Source organism: Typopeltis vanoorti, chromosome 21 (genome assembly GCF_054136105.1).
Source record: "Typopeltis vanoorti isolate ZY-2024b chromosome 21, IOZ_Tvanoo_1.0, whole genome shotgun sequence".
In the NCBI taxonomy this organism is placed as follows: Eukaryota; Metazoa; Arthropoda; class Arachnida; order Uropygi; family Thelyphonidae; genus Typopeltis; species Typopeltis vanoorti.
In genome coordinates this window covers 29,797,960-29,819,697 of record NC_143569.1, presented here as the reverse complement: position 1 = coordinate 29,819,697, position 21,738 = coordinate 29,797,960, and the positions used below count along the sequence as shown (strand labels likewise).

The window sequence follows — 21,738 nt, the reverse complement described above, 5'->3', positions numbered from 1 at the left end:
AATACATAAAAATAAATGCAATAAAGGTAAATATGAACTATAACATTACTAAGAAACAAACTATGCAGAAATCGTTACAATATATGCTGAAACTAAAACCATGATGGGGGAAGTGACAAGAGTTATTGTCCAGCACTATGTGAAGAAAATTGGCTGAAAAGTTGATTTGACATATGAAAAGATCTAATAAGTGATTTCCAAATATCACATGATTAATCCTTGGTTCTTATTAAGTATGCCTTGCGAAAAGATGACCATAGTAGATTCTTATATGTTGCAAGCAGTAAGGTTGTCTTTCTATGTAAGGCATGGAGCTCTTATTCCATTCAATGTTCTTTGTGCGTGCATGTGTGGGACAAATCTGTCCAGATTTGTCCCACACATGCCAGGTCTGTATTGTCTTCTCTGTTGTTGCTGACATCTTCAATGAATTCTTCCTGTCTTATTTCAAAACTTCTAAATGTCTGGTTAATGTAAGAAAGATCACAAGAGCATGGAATATTATAGCCCTCAGGATGTTTGTAGAAGGGGGGGTCATGGTCTTTAGGCAAACAAAATAAACCTTGTATAGTTAAAATAGGCTTGAAGGCCACCCTGATATCATGAGCTTTGAGGAGATAAGTATCTTGACAGAAAGTCTACCAATGTAAGGGACAGAAACTGACGTTCTGTAGTGAATGTCAGGATGCTGCTGTGGAGCTGGATCAGAGAACAGCAATTTGTGTATGAGTTTCTGAACATCCACTGTAAACAAGAAGTTGGAGTAGAGTTTGTAATTATACTGCTTTTTTTGAACGTATGCATAATACTGAGATTTTGTGACACATGGTGCAATGAAGATGAATGCAGGAAATGACCTGCTGAGTTACATGATTTCCTTTCAGCTATCAATTCATTCCACCAAAAAAAAAAAAAAAATTTGGAACTAAAAACACTGAAAAAGCTTTTCATTTGGTGTACATCACCTACACTATGTGTCACCAAAAACTAGATATTATAGTTCACTAAAGAAGAATTAAAAAAAAAACAAAAAAACTCCTGAACAACACAAGATTTCTCTTCTTGGGATAATGCTAAGATGTCCTTCTAAAGCTTACTAAAAATATTTTACTCAGCATAAAAAAAGCAATTAGGTTAATTAATGCCTCATCTCTCACCAATTCATTCCAATTTTCTGTATGGATATTCAGTTTCTGTTCTTTGCATATTCTACAAATATTTCCACAGCCATTTATCAGAACTGGTATTGGTTATACCTCTTCTCGTTTATAAATCTGTTGCTGGCCTGGTTGGCTTAGTGATTAGCATACCTGATCTCCCCAACAGGTTGTGAGTTTGAACTGCAAACTGCACTCTAGGCATAAATGTTTGTGATTATGTAGGAGATAAATTTATTGCCCAGTGTGAGACCACTGCTCCGCTTATTGTAGGCCTGAAGTGGCTTGAAAAAATTCCATATTTGGTCTGCAGAGCAGGCTTTCTGAACTATATAAAAATAAAAAAACTACAAAAAATATATAAAAGTGATAAAAATGGCAAAAAAAAAAAAATCTTCAGCTCACCCACAGTACAAATGTACCATAGGCTTATAAAGTTTTGTTTGTGGGAACCACATTATATATATATATATATATATAACAACTAAATAAACACGTAAAACCACAGTAATAGGTTTTTTTTTTAATACGTAAATATTTCGACCTAAGTGTCTAGGACATCATCAGTACAGTTGAGAACAATACTAGGAATAACATACAGATAAGGCGCATGAATACAATGAAAATCTAAATGTGTGCATCAGGGAGCTTTCTAGCGTAAAAAAAAAAAAAAAAAAAAAAAAATACATTAGATTATTTAGATTAAATTTAAATTAAAATTGAATTATTTTACACAATTTTGTATGACAATTTCCCATACTTTAGGAATGGCAAGAGCATCATTGCGGTTTAGATTGGGTCTGAGAAGTAGGGCTTCAGCACTTTCTTTATATAAACGTTCATGTTTGTATGAAGATCTGTGTAGAAGTTTGGTCTTTTCCCAGTGGATCCTATGGTTTGGGTTTTGGTTTTACGTGTGTTTATTTAGTCAAGAATTCTCCAAAGGTTTCTTTATATAATCAAATATATATATATATATAAAACTAAAAAAAAATGCAGTGTCTCAGGCTGAACATCCTCTCATGTATGAATTTACTAGAAATGTAAATAAAAAGAATAATTCTCTATATCAAAATATATTGGGTATGACCTAACTTCTTATGACTAATAGTAAACAACAGGATAGGAGTGATCTCACAAATTGAACGTTTTTCAGACATGTGAATGTTCAAGGTCTGGAGGTTGAATCAAATATACTCAGCATGCCTATTAGTATAACTACTAGTAAAGAAAAATGCAATGGTGTCTTTTTTTTTTCTTTTCTATTATGTAGAGCTATTGCTTTTAAATATAACCGATAAAGAGATGTGCAACAGAAACATTTTAGGAGTGAATATAATGCAAAAATTAATGGGTGCACTGAAAAAATTACTAAGAATGGTAATGCAGTAACTTAAAGCATGAAAATACTGTACACCCACAGTTACGAGACCCTTCAACACTTCTGTGCATGTCAAAAGAAGGAGAATCCATTCTGATATTAGGGTAATCAATGTGTTTCATGAGATGATTGTTTATTATTATTGTATGTCAGAAAATTATCTTTTCTTTTATGAAAATTCTAGTTCTTAAAGTAACTATTTTGCTTGTACAACAGCTGGAAAATTTACATATAAAGCATTGATTTCGCTTGTTGGTGACCATTCATACATCCTTTATTTCTTTCTTCCCTTCAGCATGAATTGACTCTTCTTGGCACAAAGCAAAGGGCGGCTCTACGAAGTGTGGGCGTACAATACTTGGTATAATATAATGCAATATATCTTACCTAGAAAAGATGCTTTATAAAAATGTGTATACTGAAGGCAAGTTGTGATGAAATATGGTTTAGTAAGATTAAATTAATAGCTAAAAACAATGAGGGCTGTGAGAGTAATGCATCTATAATCTTGAGCATGTGTGTGTGTGGTTCAATGGTTAGTGGTTGCACTGTTTTGCAGGATGAAAAACTAGTTCCTAGGATATGGCAGAGTCAATTGTTCTCAGTATACAAAGAAGTGATTCATGAAGCAAAGTTACTTGTATTATAATAAACACAGGAAAATTACTTTCCACATTCATTCTGCAAAGTTCAGTGAAACTGAATAAGCAAAATTATTTAAATCTTACCTAAAATCAGCTACTTGTTCAGTGGATGTATTTGCATATATTTGTCCATTCTCTGATCTTGATTCCTGAAATATTTTAATAATTTTGACTTTAGCAATGCAAAGCAAAAGAACTAAGAAGGTTTAAAAAAAGCATGATAAATCTTTGAGATTAAAAAAAAAAAGCTCAAACATTAGTACAGTATTGCAAACTTCTGTGCATAGTATATGAAATTTGTGTAATATTTAATTTTAAGAATATTAACTTTTCATGTAATACTATCATAATATCCTATTCATCCTTTGAGGGCATATCAGGAATTTGATAAGATTATTTATATAGTTAAAATTTCCTAAGTTATATATTTAACCTTAGTCTAAATCCATGCAAATCATACTTTTTCTGGTAACAGTTCTTTTGTACTCAGTAATTTCTGTATTTATGCCCAAAACCTATGCTCTGGAATTAACAATTTCTGTATAATTTCAATTCTGTTTTATACTCAGCTGATATTTATCCTTACAGCAAGGACACAAACTTATATGCAACCCATTCTTTTATCCTCACCTCAGACCTCTCAAAATTAAGAAGAATATTAACAGTCATCTCTTCACTACTCAAAAGCCTCCAATCATTGGGTGACAATACAGATTTGCCTGTCACATACCTCTGGAAAATGCCACGGAAAAGTTTAGAGAAACATAGTGCAGTATGACATTTCTAGGACATCTGAAGAGGTTTGCCATAGGGCCATGAAACAAACTACACTACCATCCCATGATTTGCCATTATACTTTTCAACTGTGAGTCTAGTTTTCTTTTTTCAAGTCTTCTGTCAAGAGTGCACATGGGTCCATTCTTTTGTCTATCCTTTTCCTGCTATACATAAATTATATTTTCTTACTGATGTCATATCCTATCCATCATTTTGCTGTTGGTGGTATTCTTCATTCCTCCTATTTTAACAAAATGCAGTGCTTGAACATTCTAAACTTGAAGACAGTCAATGCATTAAACACCAATCTTCTTGTTATTCTTTAATGGGAGAGGGTCAATTAAGTCCATTTTATTATTACAAAACTGCCCTTTCTACTTCTGCATAAAAAAAATTCTCTTCTCAGGATAGCAATCAACTAGCTTTTCCTGGTACAAAACATCACTTCCTTAGCATCCAAAAAACTTGATGCACTTTTTTCAGTTAAGACAGTACACTTTGATACCAACTCTATACATCTCGCATTTGGAATGATGCACCCAGAGGTTCTATAACTGATTTGCTTTAAGACTCTTCACAGACCTAGTCCAGATAATATGCTACAGATGCATTGTATCTATATAAACTTCTGTATTTCTGCATTTTTTTTTTTTTTATCTAACCCACACACAAAAGTTCAAGACCTATAGCAGATCAGTGCTATGTGTGGATAAGAGGATAAGAAAAAAGGAGGAATGGAATTTGTTTTATATATTTATTTATTTATTTTTAATTATTATTATTATTTTTTAATAACTAAAGGTTGTATTCTTTGGGGAAGGTAGAGTGGGGGAGGGGGGGGGGCTTTCCAAAGAATAGAAGTAGATGAAATGAAAGAAGAGCCAGTGAAGGTGGAGTTTCAAGATGGAGTGTAAAACAATCATCATAACAAGAGCAGTAGTTCATGTTTTAATGATTTTGGAGAAAACTGGAGGAATAATAGTAGTCAATTCAGCAGGGCATTGTCCATGCAAGTATCTGCAGAAGAGACATAAAGCAGAAAAAATTGAATGCGTGTGTGAGACAGTAATTGAAGTGGATATGTGAGGAAAGAATTATTAACTGAATTGCCCTCTTCTGGATAGAATCAAGCAGTCTTAGAGAGGATTTTGGTGCACCATCCCAAATATGGGAGCAACATTCCACAGTTGGACAGTTTTGAGATTTGTATAGAGTTAGCAGCTGTGAAGTAATGTCTTGTGTGAAAATGTACACCAAGTTTTTTTGGCAGCCAGAAGCTATGGTTGAAATGTGTTTGTGCAAGGAGAGAAGGTTGGAGGTATAGGCCAGTCCAAGAAAGATAATCTGATTGTGTTCTGATATCTGGGTATTACTGAAAGTAAGGAAGAGGTATGTGGGCTCTTTCTTGCAAAAAATTAGAGTTTTTTTTCATACAGAAATATCCTCCTTCCTTCCTATAAACATTTGGAATAGTTTAGATAGACTTACCTATGAAAAACTAAAGTACATATTCACAGCTAGCAAAGAAAGAATGAAGAAAAAACTGCAAAATTTAATCATTGAAAAAAAAAAACAGTCCCAATGACAAATTATCCCATAATAATATGGTCATCAACACATTCTCATGTGCATTATCTGATTCAGAACTCAATCCTTTCACAAAGTTGAAACTTTGTGAAACCACGAGTAGGATTCAAAAATTAGATATCATGTTCAATGTGGAAAAAAGCCTTCAAAGAGTTCCTATAAATGTGACAATTCTCTTTGCATTCGAACAGCTTCTACAAGCAAAACCACCTAGTTACTAGGTGGTTATAACATTATAAAAATGGATCAATTGGCTCTAAAAAATAATAAACAAGATAGGAGCATTGTCATACGGAAAACTAACAAAGGCAACACACTTCTGATGAATTCCATAAAATATATATTACAATCACTAATGAATGATACAAACACCTACATAAAACTGGATCATAACCAAATGGGTCATTTCCATAATAAGATCAATAATTTGATAAAAGATAATCTGAACTTGTCTAAGGACACCTGTCAAGACCCCCCCCACTACTAAGAATCTATGGAGTCCCAAAAGTAGATAAGCAGGGCTTGCAACTGAGACCCATTATTGATGCAAGATATTCTCTACCTTCATTGCTATCCACATATCTACCAAATCTGCTAAGCCCCCAAATTAGCAAAACTCTCTTTTGTAAAGAACATAGAACAATACATAGAACACAATATCTCAACACAACAAATATCAAACCACCAGTCAAGCCACATTTACATATGATTCCCAGACATGAAACATTGTTTTCAATGAGTTAATAGCTTTGGGACAACACTCCATTGATCAATACTAGGATATACATGGCAAAATCACATTCCTAACAGTCATTCTTGAAGATAGCTAGCAAAGACTCTTAGTAGAAACAATTCAGAAAAGTCAGCTGAGATGATTAGAACAGCAACTGATTCATCCATTTTCACCTATGTTCAGTACTCTTGCTCTTTATAGACCAACTAATGAACACAGAGGAAGTCCAAGAAAATAGTTTTGGCAATACACAAGCAAACACTTCTTTTTGAAGATGAGACTTGTGAACCATCTGACATTTATCATATGGCCTATAACAGAGCAACGTGTCACTTTCATTTAACAGACTATCTCCATGAGTTGTTATATGCATGTTTCTGTGTATATATACAGTATATATATATGTGTGTGTGTGTGTGTGTGTGTGTGTTATGGAGTAAATGGGTTTATTAACAAAGAAATATATGTTTACACATGATGATATGTACATCCACAACTATCAGTGGAATCTTGATTGAATAAAGCATTAACAATGGTAGATTACATGTTCAAAATGGGCACTTTGTCTTTCAAAATAGGTTTCGTAGTGCATGTGAAGGTTCTCTGTCATCTTGCAGAACAAGGGTTGGGACATCTGCCGGATACGTTGTGTAATTTTATCCCCTAGTTCATCAAGGTTCGAAGGTGGGTCATTGTGGAATACTCATTCCTTCAACATACCTCAAACGAAGCTGTCGGGTGATGTGAGATCAGGAGAACTTGAAGGGTATGGGAATTCTATTAACCTCAAAATGAGCCTCCTGGGGAAGTGTTCTGATATGTAATGTGTGACAGGTTGCTCCATCTTGTTGGAATACCTACACATGAAATGGAATGTTTTTTGCACAGCACATCCTATGCAAATCTTGGATGAAAGGAACCAACATATTCTCAATGTATCATTTGCTATTCAAGGTAACAGTTATAACACCCTCTTCAAGAACGTAGGGCCCAATTATGCCACTATTGCTTGGGGCTTGCTTAGAAATGACAAACAAACTGCTCACAAATAAGTAGTAGGCTTAGACTGTTTGCTCTACCAACTCTGTATGAATGAAAATAATGCTCAACAAGAAACATCTTTCTTTCCAAAGTCAACACCATTGCTACAGCTAAATGTAATGGTGTAGACTCTACATGTGCTCTTCTATTAATGTGCATGCAGTTGAATATCTCATAGCATGTATTGAAAGGGGTATCAAAGTTCAGTACTGCTTTTTTTTTTTTTTTTTTTTGGAATATACTGTATATATTTCCCTATACATACATGAATAAACGATGATGATGACCTACATATTTCATGATGAGTATTATTTCTTTCTTTACCTTATCACTATTACCTGAATAAATAAATCTCAGTTATGTAAAAGTATCGCACTTAATTTTAGCATTCACAGTTAACACTAATTGCTAGTCTTTTCTGTAGTGTTTTTCTGCTAGTCAGTCTCTTTTCCCTCAATGCATCTTAATTGATGATGGATATCTTCAATCAATCCCAATAGCTGACAATTTTAATGTGTGATTAAACAAGCAACCTTCTGTCCTCTGATGAAAATGGAAGGGTCCTTATTTGACCCTTGTTTAATCCCAGCCAGTGAGCCATTTGATTATAACACCATATTTTGTTTTTATTTGGTTTTAGTCAATTCTAATTTTAATGGTCAGATAAGTGCCTAACTGCCACTCATTCAGTATCCAGGTAGATAGATGCTTACTCAGGATACACTGGAAGAAAGTGAGACTAGGACAATGGATCAGACACCTCTGCATTCTTTACAGGATGTGGAAGTCTTCTCCCTTTTATCTAGCCTTTGTCTGTTAAGAAAACCCTCTCCCATGAAATGACTGATGAAATATCACATCAATTAACAACTTTATTTAATGTAGATCCTACACATGAATACATGAATATACTACACATGAACCTACAGCACATGAATGAGTGGATCCTTTCCTTTAGTATTGCATGGTGATCAGCATTCATTTTAGACAAATTATGGACTCTACAACCATGTTAGAAATAATAATTTTAATTTGTCAACTTTTCGACCTTCACATTAAGGTCATCCATCATCTGGAGTATACATATATATATTTTTCATTTCATTTATTTTAATTTAATCTAATTTTTCACTAGAGGTCAGGCCAGTAGAATAACTGTTGATCAAATCATTCTCTTTAGCATACTGTGCGAAATGTAATATAGCTTATCTATGTATATATATGTGTCTATACTCCAGATGATGGCCTTAATATGAAGGTCAAAACGTTGGAAAATTAAAATTATTATTTCTAACAAGGTTGTAAAGTCCATAATTTGTCTAAAATGAATGAGTGGGAATTAAACAGAAAAGAGATTGGTTAATATAGGTACACATATTCCTCTAAGAGAATGCACATGATGATGTGTCAAACAACATTTCATGAATCTTTTCTATCCACAATTTTCTTCAAACTGGATAGCTGTTTGCCAGGTCTTTAATTTGATCAGTACACTTATTTGAAGGAAATAAGTGTCCATTGCAGACCCCCCCCCCCCAAATGAAGGAAGCTTCTAGATAGTATTCCCTGATGTTTATCAAATCCCTTGCACCTGTTCACATCAAGCATCATGCAGTGGAATACTGAATTCATGTGGCATGCAATCACCTCCATGTTGATTGCTCAAAGAAAAGTACACTCCAATCAAAGAGAAGGTTCCTTATAAAAAGACAGTAAACAAAAAGTTATGAAACATCACTATATTATCACAATCTGAACAAATACAATGTAATACATTTATCCTGGTTGCAGAAAATAGCATTTAACAGTGCTCATCACTTTTTTAAAATAAGTATGTCTTAGTGAACATTTCTGACTTACAGGCCATTTTACCATGGCCTTCAGCAATATTCAGTGAGAACTTTGGATATCCTAAAATTAATTTTGTTAAATGTTTCCAAGAACAGACACGTCATGGATTTTATTTTACACGTTACTACATGAAGGACTCACTTTGAAGGAGACCAAATACCAAATCTACTAAGTCTATAATCAAATTAAATCAATTCATTTTTTTTTGGACAGACCTCATATATAAATCCTTCTGAAAATTCATAAATAATTTGGTGTAATGCTGGGAGTACTTTAGATTAATTCAAAGGGAGATGGATTGCCCAAAATAATTTGAGAAATCCACCTCTAAACTATTATCTTACCACAGATCTCAAAAGTATGGCATCTTCTGGAATAGTTCTTTCCCCTTCAACATCTGATAACCTAAAAGAAAGGAAAAAAATTTTATTATTATTATTATTATTATTTATCACTTCCAGGGAGTCCAAAGACTCATCGAGGGAGGGCATCTGCATATATATATATGTATGTATGTATGCAAATATATATATATATGTCCGCGCGGTTAGCCTAGTGGCTATGCGCTTCGCAACCATATGGCTAGGGAAGGAGTGTCCTAGGTTCGATTCCCGTCGGTGACGTGAGGAGCTGAAGGATCTTCCTCAGCCATAGCCAAGTTAGCCAGTCTTGGGCATGGACAGCAGGGTTTTTTCCCCCAGTTTATTCTGGGGTTTTTCATCCTGCAAAGCAGGCAAACTGGCCTTGAGAACTCAACACTACAGGCCATATAGGATACACCGCGGCATAAGGCTGACCACCTTATCCTGTAAACGGAGTGAGGTCCGATGATCAATGGACCCTCGACACCGCAAGGTAAAAGAGGGTATAAGGAAGATGATGATGATGATGATGATGATATATATATATATATATATATATATATATATATAGTTATCACCTTACCATGTAAGAGTAGGTTAGCATGCTGAAAAAAGGAATCCTAGTGCATGCGCGCGCGCGCACACGCACACACACACACCAGTTCAGAAAAATGATATCACTAACAGAATTAACTTGATAGAGTTCCCATTAAAAAAAAAAAAAAAAAGGTAGAACAGAGCCTGGCCAAAATTCTAGCTAAATGATTCATTGTAATCAATCATGGGTATTAATTATTAACCATTACATAACTATACAATTTAAACTAAGTGAAAAAGAAAAATATGCCACCTCAATACCATACATATAGGCACTCTCAAAACCAAGCTGCATCCTTCATAAGCAACTCTGTCGTGCACTTAGAACAAAAGGATATCACATCCTTTGACTGGAAAAGACTTGAGTTTAATTCTCCTCCTAATGAGTGGAATCTTTATATGGGCTTTTTCAATTAGCCAATCTCATAAGGAGGTAAGCAGGGCTTTTTCTCCCAAAACACTCAGGTTTTTCATCCAGCATACAGTCGATTTGGCCAAGAGAGCACATGCAATTTACAGAAAAAAAAAATACTGTTGGCAATGGTAGCAGGTGGTAGTCAGCATTGTGTTGATAGTAGTAGTCGAAGGATTAAGCAGGAAAGATAGTAAGTTGTGTATAGTGCTCTCCTGCAACGAGTACTTGAAGGTGCTGTGTAATAATAATATCTAAAAGGAGACTAGCACCTTTCACCTGCTCTCATCAAAACCAACATCATTTTCTCTCTGCTACCCAGAAATCAAAACTGCATGTTGTAGCTACTTTGGGCAATCAGAGCATTCCTATATGAAGAGAAGAAATACAAAATACATTCTACACAAAACAAATTCAAGAGTCAGAGGCATTCGATGAATGTCACAACACTGATGAAAGCACCTAATCCAAATAAATGACAGTTGCCAAAAACTCCAAAAATATGGGAAACTGCCCCCCACCCTTTTTTTTAAATCTCAGCAGCGAACAGGAACATCCGAAGTCTGGTGCTAAGCCTTATACATTGGCTATTCATAACTAATTACAACACGACTAATTATTAACTAAAAATTGAATCAATCTTCCAGTGAGCTAATGGGCATCCTTGGCTATTGGACTGAAGTACAGAGGATGACAGCTTTCCAAATTTATAGTAGCTTCATGTAACCAAATTTGTTGAAATTAGAGTAGCTTCTTAAGGCAGAAGCAGATTCAAGGAAAAGTTTTTCATATTTATATTTGCTGTGATGGAACATAGTGGTCTTCTTCCACTGTATTCTATGGTATCACACACCAGTAGATATATGCACAAACAGTCATCTTCCCCCACCAATAGTATGGGATTATTTATATATAACAGGGCTAAATTAATTAGTTCAGATAATAGTGTCCTCTCCACGGAACTTGACCACATTCACAAAACCTTCTTAGCCAATGAATACAGTTCCCACCATATGCAAAAAAAAAACTTAATCCACATTTTAGAAGTTGTAAATAATAATTTACAACTCCTAAAAAAAAAAAAAAAAATTAGCATCTCTTATACACTCCAAAGACAGGCAGAGTCCCTATGTAAAATTCGATGCAGCGTAAATTTTTTCCATTTTCTATTGCATCGACTTTTACAGGAGTCACATCCAAAATTCAGAAAGGTAAACTAGTAATTTTGCACTTAAAAGAAAGTCAAGAGTTTGCGTGGGAAAGTTCGGGGGTCTCAGACACCAGTTTCCAGAGTCCCGGGAAGACCAAATATAAGGCATCAGGGAAAAAGAGAGATCATCGACCATCGGTAGAATTGACGCCAGTAGAAAAGAGGAGAGGATGAGTCGATCCATGAATTTTGTCGAATCCGGATGAGGTTGTGGAAGGAAAACTGGAGGCGAAAACTTACAGAGTGAATAGCGGCCCAGGACCAGAATGACTAGACCTCAAACGTCTGATCCTTCGTCCGAGTATCTATAACACCGGGAAATTCACGCTCCAGGACCTGCGAGCCTTTCCAGAGGATACAATAATGTCCATGAACCTCTAAGTGATAGCCCAAGACCTGACATAGAGAGGAAGCCAGGGAAACTGTAAAGAAAATGTGAACAAGTGCTCTATACTAATAAAGAAGTCATGTGAGTTTATTTTCGATGTAATTTTTCTTATGTTATGAAAGACTGTTTTAGAAGGACTGATAAAATTATAGTTATATATATAGTATAATGAAAATTAGTTTCCATAAAGAGAAGTTGTTTTCAAAGTAATTTTGTCTATGTTATGAAAGACTGTTTTTAGAAGAACTGATATGTTTATAGAGTTACTATATATAGTATTATGAGAAATAGTTTGCATAAAGAGATGTGAGAGCTGGAATTTATAGTATAGTTAACAAGGAATGATAATTCCTAAATTGTAAATGGGCTAATAGCTTTCTTTTTTATTTGTTTAATAATCTGTATTATGTTGCATGCTTATGTAAAAGTTCTAAAGGAAGTTTTCCTCTAAAATGTTAAACTTAGAATAAGAAGTAAGAAGTAATTCATTAATGTGTATATTGTATGATTTTTTCAGTTCAAATAAAAATGTTTGTTTTATTTACAAAGAGTGCCACCTGATCTTTTACGCAATGCACTGTTTCCAAATAAACGCGATCCTGTGAGCGGAAAGTTTAAAAATAGCTACAATGTGAAGTTAAGTGTTAGCCACGACTGTGAAATAATATTGAGAAGGGCCTTAGGATAGGAAGCGCACTTTACTGGAAGTATTGATAATACTTATACCACAAGGAGGCTATTGGTGGCAGTCATTAATAAAAAATAAATTTCTAGTAATCTCCAGTATAAGTAAAGAATACTAAAAGTAGAGCAAGGAAAATAAAGTAAATAGAGTACATGAAAGGAAAAGATAAAGTTAAAAGGAGGATTAAATAAGTTTAATGAAAGAATAGAGATATAGAAGTAAAGTACTTTCTTCTTTATTTTAATAAATTAAATAAAGAAGAAAGTATACAAATAGATACAATAGATAGACAAATAGATCACGACGCAATAACAACACAGATCATAAACGATGCAATAGACAAACAATTTTATACCTATACCTGCCAGGTGTTTACCAAGTCACCTGTAGTTATAGACTATGGCTAAACAGACAAGATAGCCAACATCAGAATTGCTGAACATAAGAACTATATCCATTTCCATTAGTGATGTGTCAGAGTGGGATTTTACCAAAGAATTGAATATTTAGCTGAGGCATACTGAATTAAATTTTATAAAGTTTTGAAAAAGAAAAAAAAAAAGAAAAACATTAAAAAATTTTATAAATTTTTAATGAGTATTTTGGGGTCAAAGCATTTGTTTATAAAACTTAATTAGCAATGTTTAAAATTTAATTAATTATGCTTGGCCAAATTGCAGAATGAAGAAAGATTAAAAAAACGTGTAATAATAGTTTAGATTATATTTGGTCATTCAAACAAATAATTAAAATGAAATATATATTGATCTTTAATTGACCATGATTTATAAACATCTAATACCAACAAGTTTCACTGACGGGGCTGTCCGGCTTCTTCAGGGCTTATATATATAAAAACTCAAAGTGGCAAGTACAGAGAAAATGGAGTAACACTATCGTATAAATCAAACATTAAAACAGAATGCGTAACATTACACCAGTGTTTCTCAACATGGGGTGTAGGCACCACGGGGTGGGGGGGCAATTATAAAATGATGTTGCATTCGTCACCTCATCAGTGATATACTCAAAACACTCACCATTGTCAGCGAGGGGAGACATCAAAATCTTTGAGGCGGGGGCATGATCCAAAAAATGTTGGGAAATACTGCATTATACGCATGGAGCAAGTTGTGTTAGTCACTATTATGAGAGCACGATGTGTAGTTTTGAGAGAAATTAAATTCTGGCAGACTGAGTGATCTTATTAAGGTTTTCGATATGTCAGCTATTATCATTCCCTGATTTCTGTTAAGATTGTCTCCAGAACAGAGGACTACAATGACTTCCTTGAAATTTCTACAATGGTAATCTTCTTCCAGCTAAGGCATAAAGCTGCTATCCCAATCAATGGTATGGTCAATAATCACAAAATGATGGGCTAGACCTGAGTTGTCTGTTCTGTTGTTATTAACATCTATATGTTCTTTTTTTAGGATTTCAAGGCTTCTCGACATCTGTCCTATATAGTTTAGACCACAAGCACATGGAATGTTGTACACTCCAGCGTGTTTCAAAAAAGCATTAATGTGTCTTTCGGCGATCTTAAAACGTGACGGACAGTCTTGAACACAACTGTTTTTTTTTTTCTTTTTTTTTTTTTTACCGTTATAAGCCCTGAAGAAGCTGGACAGCCCCATCATCAAAACTTGTTGATATCAGATGCTTATAAATCATGGTCAATTAAAGATCAATATATATTTCATTTTAATTATGTGTGTAATAATACTTGACCTAATCATGTAACCACATGAAAATAAATAAATATATATACATATATAGAAACTATGAAAGTTTTGAAAACTGACTGGAGGACTAATGAGAATACAATTGTTGGCATCAGAGTTGCCTTAGCTTGTATTATTAAAAAGACATATGATGTTGAGGCATCCATATATTTGCCTTTTTTTTTTTTTTTTTTTGATTATGGTTTCACTGGCTTGACAACTGTTTCAAACTGTTGATTCTCAATGAAGATCAGGCAGAAGCTTTAAAAATAACAAGAATCCTCATTCAATACCAAAGCAATTCTGTTTCAGATAACTGTATTCTTCATAAGTGAACAGCAGGTGGTGCTTAAGAGCAACTTTCAAAGAAGAGCCTAAATGTATTCATTTTGAAGTTGTAAAATAAACAGATCAACCATATTTCATGCACTACTACTTAAGAAACTTCAAAAGTTTCTTCAACAGTGCAAGCTAAGGCACTCTGATGCTGAGGATTGTATTCTCATGAGCTTTCTTCATTCAAAACTTGCCAAGTTTCTATATATGTATATTCTAAGAAATAAGCATACATCTTTAAAATATTCTATTTCTGTAATAAAAAAAAAACTAACACTGGGTTTGTGGGTCGCAATAATTATTTAATAAAACCTACTAGTTTCACACTTAAGCTAGTGGATTCATCTGGATTAAGGATCGGCACACAAATATGCAAGTGCCAAATTTGTGTGTTCATCCTTAACCCAGATGAAACAACTAGCTTAAGTGGCAAAACTAGTAGGTTTTATGAAATAATTATTAAAACCTATAAATCCAGTGTTAGCTATTTTTTATTACATTAGTTTTTTAGTAAAAAAAAATTAACATACTCATCATATCCTATATCTGTTTATTTACATTGCCAAAATGAAGACCTTTTGGATCTTCTTTAATAAAAAGAGAAAACAAAATTTTGCATAATCTAAATATAATAACTGCCAAATTTTTAAGTATGGAGCTGAGATGCTTCAATTTGTAATAAATAAGATACTGAAGTGGAAGATATTATGGATTCATCCATAGTTTATAGCCAAATATAAAAAGAAACTTAAGTTTCAAAAATTTACCACAGAGGTTGTAAGAACATAATCTTCTTGTAAGATTTCTTTCTAGTAAATTTTCAAAAGAGTATGAAAATGTTTCTACATTTTTACTTTCGTTTGTTTCCATATTTTGCTATTAAATATGGAAACAAATATGTCTTATATACTACAATATTGTATATTGTAGTATATAAGACAAATATAAGCTTCTTATGCACGAATTGAGAGATCACTTATGAATTTAACTTTCTGATATAGGTACACCGATGAAATATCTTGTAGGTTACTAAAAGAGTTTTTGGATAGGTACTTTACATCAATTTTTTTTTTAACTTGGTCAATTTGAAGTTTGGTGTTTCAGGCTAATTTATCTATTTATTCTTATAGCAAAAGGAATACAAAGCAGCTACAGGTCAATGTCCAGTCTAGAAAGCCAATCCAGGTCTCATTCATCCCCTTGTGGATGTCCTTGAGGCCACCAACATGAAATTGGCACCTTGGGTAGTCATTCACAATATGAGTAATCATCTGGGCCACAGGGGAACAATCACAATAAGGGTGGTCTGACAGTCTCCATTTATGTAGGTGGTAGCCGTATCTGCCCTGGTAAGTTCTGATCCTGTTGATAGATGACCAAATCTTCCTAGGAAGAGCAAAACCAGGCTGCAGAGCACAGGGAACCAGGAAGTCATTTGTTGGGATTGTTGGACCAGTGTTCTCTCCACATGTTAGGTGTTGATGGTAAGGCAGCTGAAGAGAGTTTGTCCATGGACCAGAAAGGGTTTCTTGATTTTAGGTGAAGACTAGGTGGATTTATGAGAGTCTGGTGCAGGGACAGGAGTGGGTTGCTCATTACTTTATTAAATTCTTTAATCGAGGCTTGTCTTCTCCATATATATTTGGTGAGCATTGTTAGATAGGACAGGCAGCCAGGGGAGAGAAGTGCTTCTCAGTGTCCCACTAATTGTGCTTATAGTAGAATTTAGTTGGGTGTCTATAATGTTAGTGTGCGCACTTCTTTCCCAGTTGGGGGCACAGTATTCTGCTGCAGAGAATGGAGGGCTAGTGCAGACAACCTTAGGACTTCTGCACCACAATCCCAGGTTGCTCCAGTAAGCCTTGAAATGATATTATTTCTCGTTTTAATTTTGGTGGAGGTTGGCGAAGTGCTTTTTATAGGTTAGGCTTCTGTCCAGGCTCACTTCAAGGTATTTCAGACGAGGCTTATTTTCTACCATTTTGCCAGAGAAAGAGAGGCTGAGGTGCCAATTTGCCTCTGCATTGTTTAGGTGGAATACTATGGACACAGCTTTTGTTGGATTTGGCTTTAGGTACCACTGCTTGAAATACTCTTCCAGGATTTTCAGGCCTGTGTTCAAGATTGATTTCAGGTTGGCAAAGGAGGTAGATTGCTGTAGGATCGCTAGGTCATCAGCATACATATATTTGCTTGAGCTGGTATGTGGTAAGTTGGACATGTAGACGTTAAAGAGTAAAAGAGCTAAAGTGGGAGACCAGCAAATATATGTATGCTGATGACCTCCCCCCCCCCCCCCAACTTAGATGCACCTAATTAGGACTTTAGTCTTTGTGTTGCACCCTACAATTGCACATACTCATACTAGTCCCACTGTTACACTGGATTGTGGTTGTCTCGCTACTGTAACAAACTTTGTTTGTGTGCTCTGATGATGCTGGGTAGAATACCAGCGAAATATTAGCAATTAAGTCAATAAATACCATATATGTCGGTGTATAAGACAACTCAAATACTATAGAAAACCCCTCGGAATCATGGGTTGTCTTATATGACGAGTATAAAAAGAGAAGCTTAATTTCTTGGATGAACATTTAGGTAGTTACAATACATCGTTATATAAGAAAACAGGCAGTGTTCATAAACAAATCAGATAAATTTTTTTGTTACATAAATTTATTTAAAATATTACAATTTTCATGTTAATTTTCTTCACCATCTTTGAAAATAGTTCTTCAGATTCATTGTTTACATGATCATCATATGGATCCCAGTCTGAATCAGGTGAATTGATTTTGTTTTCATCGTTATCAGTGTTCCACAGCAGATCATCTTCCGTACCATCCATAAGATTAGAGATACCACACTTTTTAAATGATTTTATTATCTCTACTTTTACTTTATTCCATGCTTTGATCACAAAATCGCACAATATATCAAGTGATGTAGCGCACATAGATCCACCGTTTTTTGTAAATGATTTTACACCAGTCAACATCCAATTATTCCACTCTTCTCGCATGTGATCTTTAAATGGTTTGTTCAAGCAGACATCTAGTGGTTGCAATATAGAAGTTAAACCACCTGGTATAACAGCAATTTTTGTGTTATTTTTTTTTTCTAGAAGACTTTTAGTATTCTCAGTTAAATGGCTACGAAACACATCCCATACCAATAAACTGTGTTTCTTCATTATACTGCCTGGTCGCATGTTCCACACATTATTTATCTAAAATTTCACACCATTTTCTTCCGTCCATCCTTTTTCATGAAAATGTACAAAAACACCTGAAGGAAATTTTATCTTAGGTTTAGTTTTACGTTTGAAGATGATCATTGGTTTTAACTTGGTTCCATCAGCCAAAAATGACAATTTTTGGCTGATGGAAACTGTAAACAACTGTAAACCTTGATTTTTCATGACTTGCACTTCAAACTAGCACACTTTTACACTCCACTGTTTTATTGCTTATCATATCAAAGCTCATAGGAGTTTCATCCATATTTCCAATACTTGACAATAGAAATTTATGTTCTTGTCTCAATGGAATAATAAATTTATGGAAATTGGTAAGTTTGTGTTCAAGATCAAGCAATTTTTTTTTGTCATATTACCAGATTTTGTCTGTTCATAAAACGATTACACCATTACACTGAAGTAGCTTGAAATTCTATACTTTCATCCGGATTCAATCTTGACCATTTTAGTGCATATGCTCTAATCATATTTCTTGTAACCATTCTGCCTTTGTTTGAATACCCATTCTGCAACATGATTTTCCAGTTGCAGCTATCAGGTGATCCCAATTCTCATTGCATATTTTTTCTTTGGCAATTTTTTTAAAATATCTTCTTTCTTCCTCCATTCTCTTACCATCTTCTCGGTTATGTCAAACTTTCTTGCAACAGCACAGTCATTAGTTTGCTTTGCCATTTCAATTACCCTTATTTTAAATTGAGCTTCATTCATACTTTCTTTGTTTTGTTGCTGGTTCCATGATTTTAAATGATAATTTTAATAATCATAATTTTTTTTTTAAAAAAAGTAAAATTAATAATTAATTAAAACTGGGCTAATCATTTTTAATTAGGGTAATTTGTGTAAATACTAAATCTATGCTATGCAAAAAATAACGGGATATGTATAGATATAAATATAACGAATATAACAACAATACCTAATGTTGCATTGATACAAGAAAGAAGAAATTGGGGGATCGTCTTATACAACCGCCATAAGCTTAAAACCTAAAAATAGCCTAAAATTTAGGCCTCGTCTCATACGCTGGTCAGAAAGATCCAGGTCCGTATTCCTCCATAATGGTCTCCCACGTTGATTGGATTTAAATGGTATAGATGCTAACACAGATTGATAAGAAAATAACTACTGTATGCGGCATATAGGACATACAGTAGTTATTTTCTTATCAATCTGTGTTAGCATCTATACCATTTAACTCCAATCAAAGTGGGAGACCGTTATGGAGGAACATGGACCTGGATCTTTCTGTTGGAGAGAATGGATTCAGAAAGCTGGAAAGTTTTTTTGCACCTTATAATATTGTCTGGCTTTAGGAGGAGGCCCCTGATCCAGACTGTTCATAAGCTGATGTTAGGTCAATGAAAGTGACTCCAGATTTAAGTTTCTTCCGGAAGTCTGCTTCAATATATGTTGTCAGGGCCAGGACTTGGTCACAACTTCATCCTGGTCTGAAGCCAGCTTGTTCAATTGGGAGTGCTCTTTCAATGAGTGGTGAAATTCTTTTAAGGAGAATTCTTTCAAAGAGCTTAAAGGTAGAGCAAAGCAAGGAGATAGGTCATAGATTTTTGACATCATTCAGATCAAATGAAACTTATTCAATGCATTAATAAAATATGAATATACGGGTTGTGGGTGAGTGTGTTGTTTAAGTAGTACAAGCCAAGGCAACTCCAATTTCAGTTTTGTCCTCATAATCTCATTGGTAAATTTTCTAAACTTCATATTCTTTCTACATTTGGCTATAAAATATAGATGGATCCATAATATCCTCCATTTCAATATAATAAAACAATCATTTAATTTCACAGAGAATATTGCATTTGAAAAAACAATTCAGCATAAAAATTAGACAAAAAATATTACACTTATCTTCAGATAACAAAAATATTAAAGGAACTTATTTTAAAGTGTCAAATATAGAAAATAATTATGGATCTAATAAATCAAAATGAATTCGTGATAAATTATGTGAGAAAATTATTTTTTCAGCATTTTTCAGAGTAGCTACATCTGGTTTCTTCCTAAATATTTCTAATGAAAATAAAACTCTTTCAAGGAATATGCTGGCAGCTGGTGCCGAAAGAAATATGAGAAATTGTACTGCAGAATAAGTTTACTCATTAGCTGTGGAAACCCTATTTGGACAGTTGCTCAAGATAAGGGAGGCTTTTCCCTTGATCGGTTATATTTGTTATAATGCATGTAACAGGAATTTTTCTGTTTCGGCCAGCCAAATATCAAATCTTTCTACTGATTTGGCTGAAGCCAAATATCAGAAGAATATGCCGAATACTGAATATTCGGCACATCCTATAAATTTCCGCCACTACAGCAACTTGGAATTTGCTGACAAATGTTTTGGATACCTGCCAACAGAACATGGCAGAAGAAGACCACTCTACTCCATCACAGAAAATCTAAATATGAAAGACTTTTCCTTGAATCTACTTCTGCCTTAAGACCCTACCCTAACCTCAATATACATGTTTGTACAAAACTACCCCAAATTTGGGAAGCATTATTTTAAAAGATTCCTTAATTTCAGGGGCAAGATTATCAACCAGGTTAAGTACTGTGATAATTTGAAAAACACTATCAATGATTTTTGATATATATCCTAAAAGGGTATGGCATATATTAGGACAGTAACAATTAAGATTTTACGACTAGTTTCCAACCAACAACTTTCAACTTCCAACCATCAACTATTGCCACAATAGTTGAAATTTATAGTTATTATTCAGCAGTATCTCATCTGTTTTAGTCTTCTTAGTTTCAGTATTACTACAGTTCTTCTGCAATTCTACTTTTCCGGTGATACTTTTAATACTGACAATGTTACAGTAGCTGAATTTTTAGTGTTCATCCTAGTCCCTGACAAAAACAATGGAGGGCCTTTGTTTAACTTATTTTCCCAAGATCACGTAGCATGGAAGCTGAACTAAAGGATTACCAAGTAAGGGAACTCAGCTCTCCTGAGAATTGGTGGAGTGTCCCAGGCAGGACAAATCATCACAGGGCCTTTCAGACCATCAACCAGCAAAATCCCTGCAAAATAGGTACTTGGAATATTAGCTCTATGAAGCAATGTGGAAAACTAGAAAACTTTAAGATGGAAATGAGACAATTAAACATTGACATTCTTGGAGTTAATGAGATAAGATTTCTGGAGTGGAAATTACAGAATGATCAACTTGGGCTCACCAAATGACATAGCAGGTGTTGGATTCCTGGTAAATAAATAAGAAATTAGGACATAAGGTTAAAACTATTTGGGGATATAATGAAAGAATAATCCTTAAGATTCAAGCAGAATCAAGAGACCTACCCCTTATACAGATATACGTGCCAACAACAAGATACCACAATGAGGAAATAGGAAATCTCATGTACTGAATGAGAGTAAGTGATCAAGAAAACTCGATCTTGATGGTAGATTGGAATGCAGTTGTTGGAGAGGGAGAAATGTATTCTTTCCCATTTAGAAAACTGTCATTAAAAAATTACTGGTTTTACTTCCCTCAAAGATATGAGTAAAAATAAGTTGGTGTTTTTGTTTGTCATGTTGACGTGACAATGCAAAGCAT

The 21,738-nt window shown here is 34.2% G+C and overlaps 1 protein-coding gene across 1 annotated transcript in view; it reads right to left on the bottom strand.

Annotated features, from left to right (window-relative positions):
• LOC150094691 (uncharacterized) overlaps positions 1 to 21,738 on the bottom strand; it is a 326,662-nt gene that overhangs the window by 110,311 nt on the left and 194,613 nt on the right. The window contains exons 3-4 of the mRNA XM_090411634.1: positions 9,517 to 9,577; positions 3,267 to 3,331 (exon numbers count right to left, since the gene is read on the bottom strand). Of these exons, the coding sequence (XP_090267760.1) occupies positions 3,267 to 3,331; positions 9,517 to 9,577 (126 nt within the window). The remainder of the gene's footprint in view (positions 1 to 3,266; positions 3,332 to 9,516; positions 9,578 to 21,738) is intronic.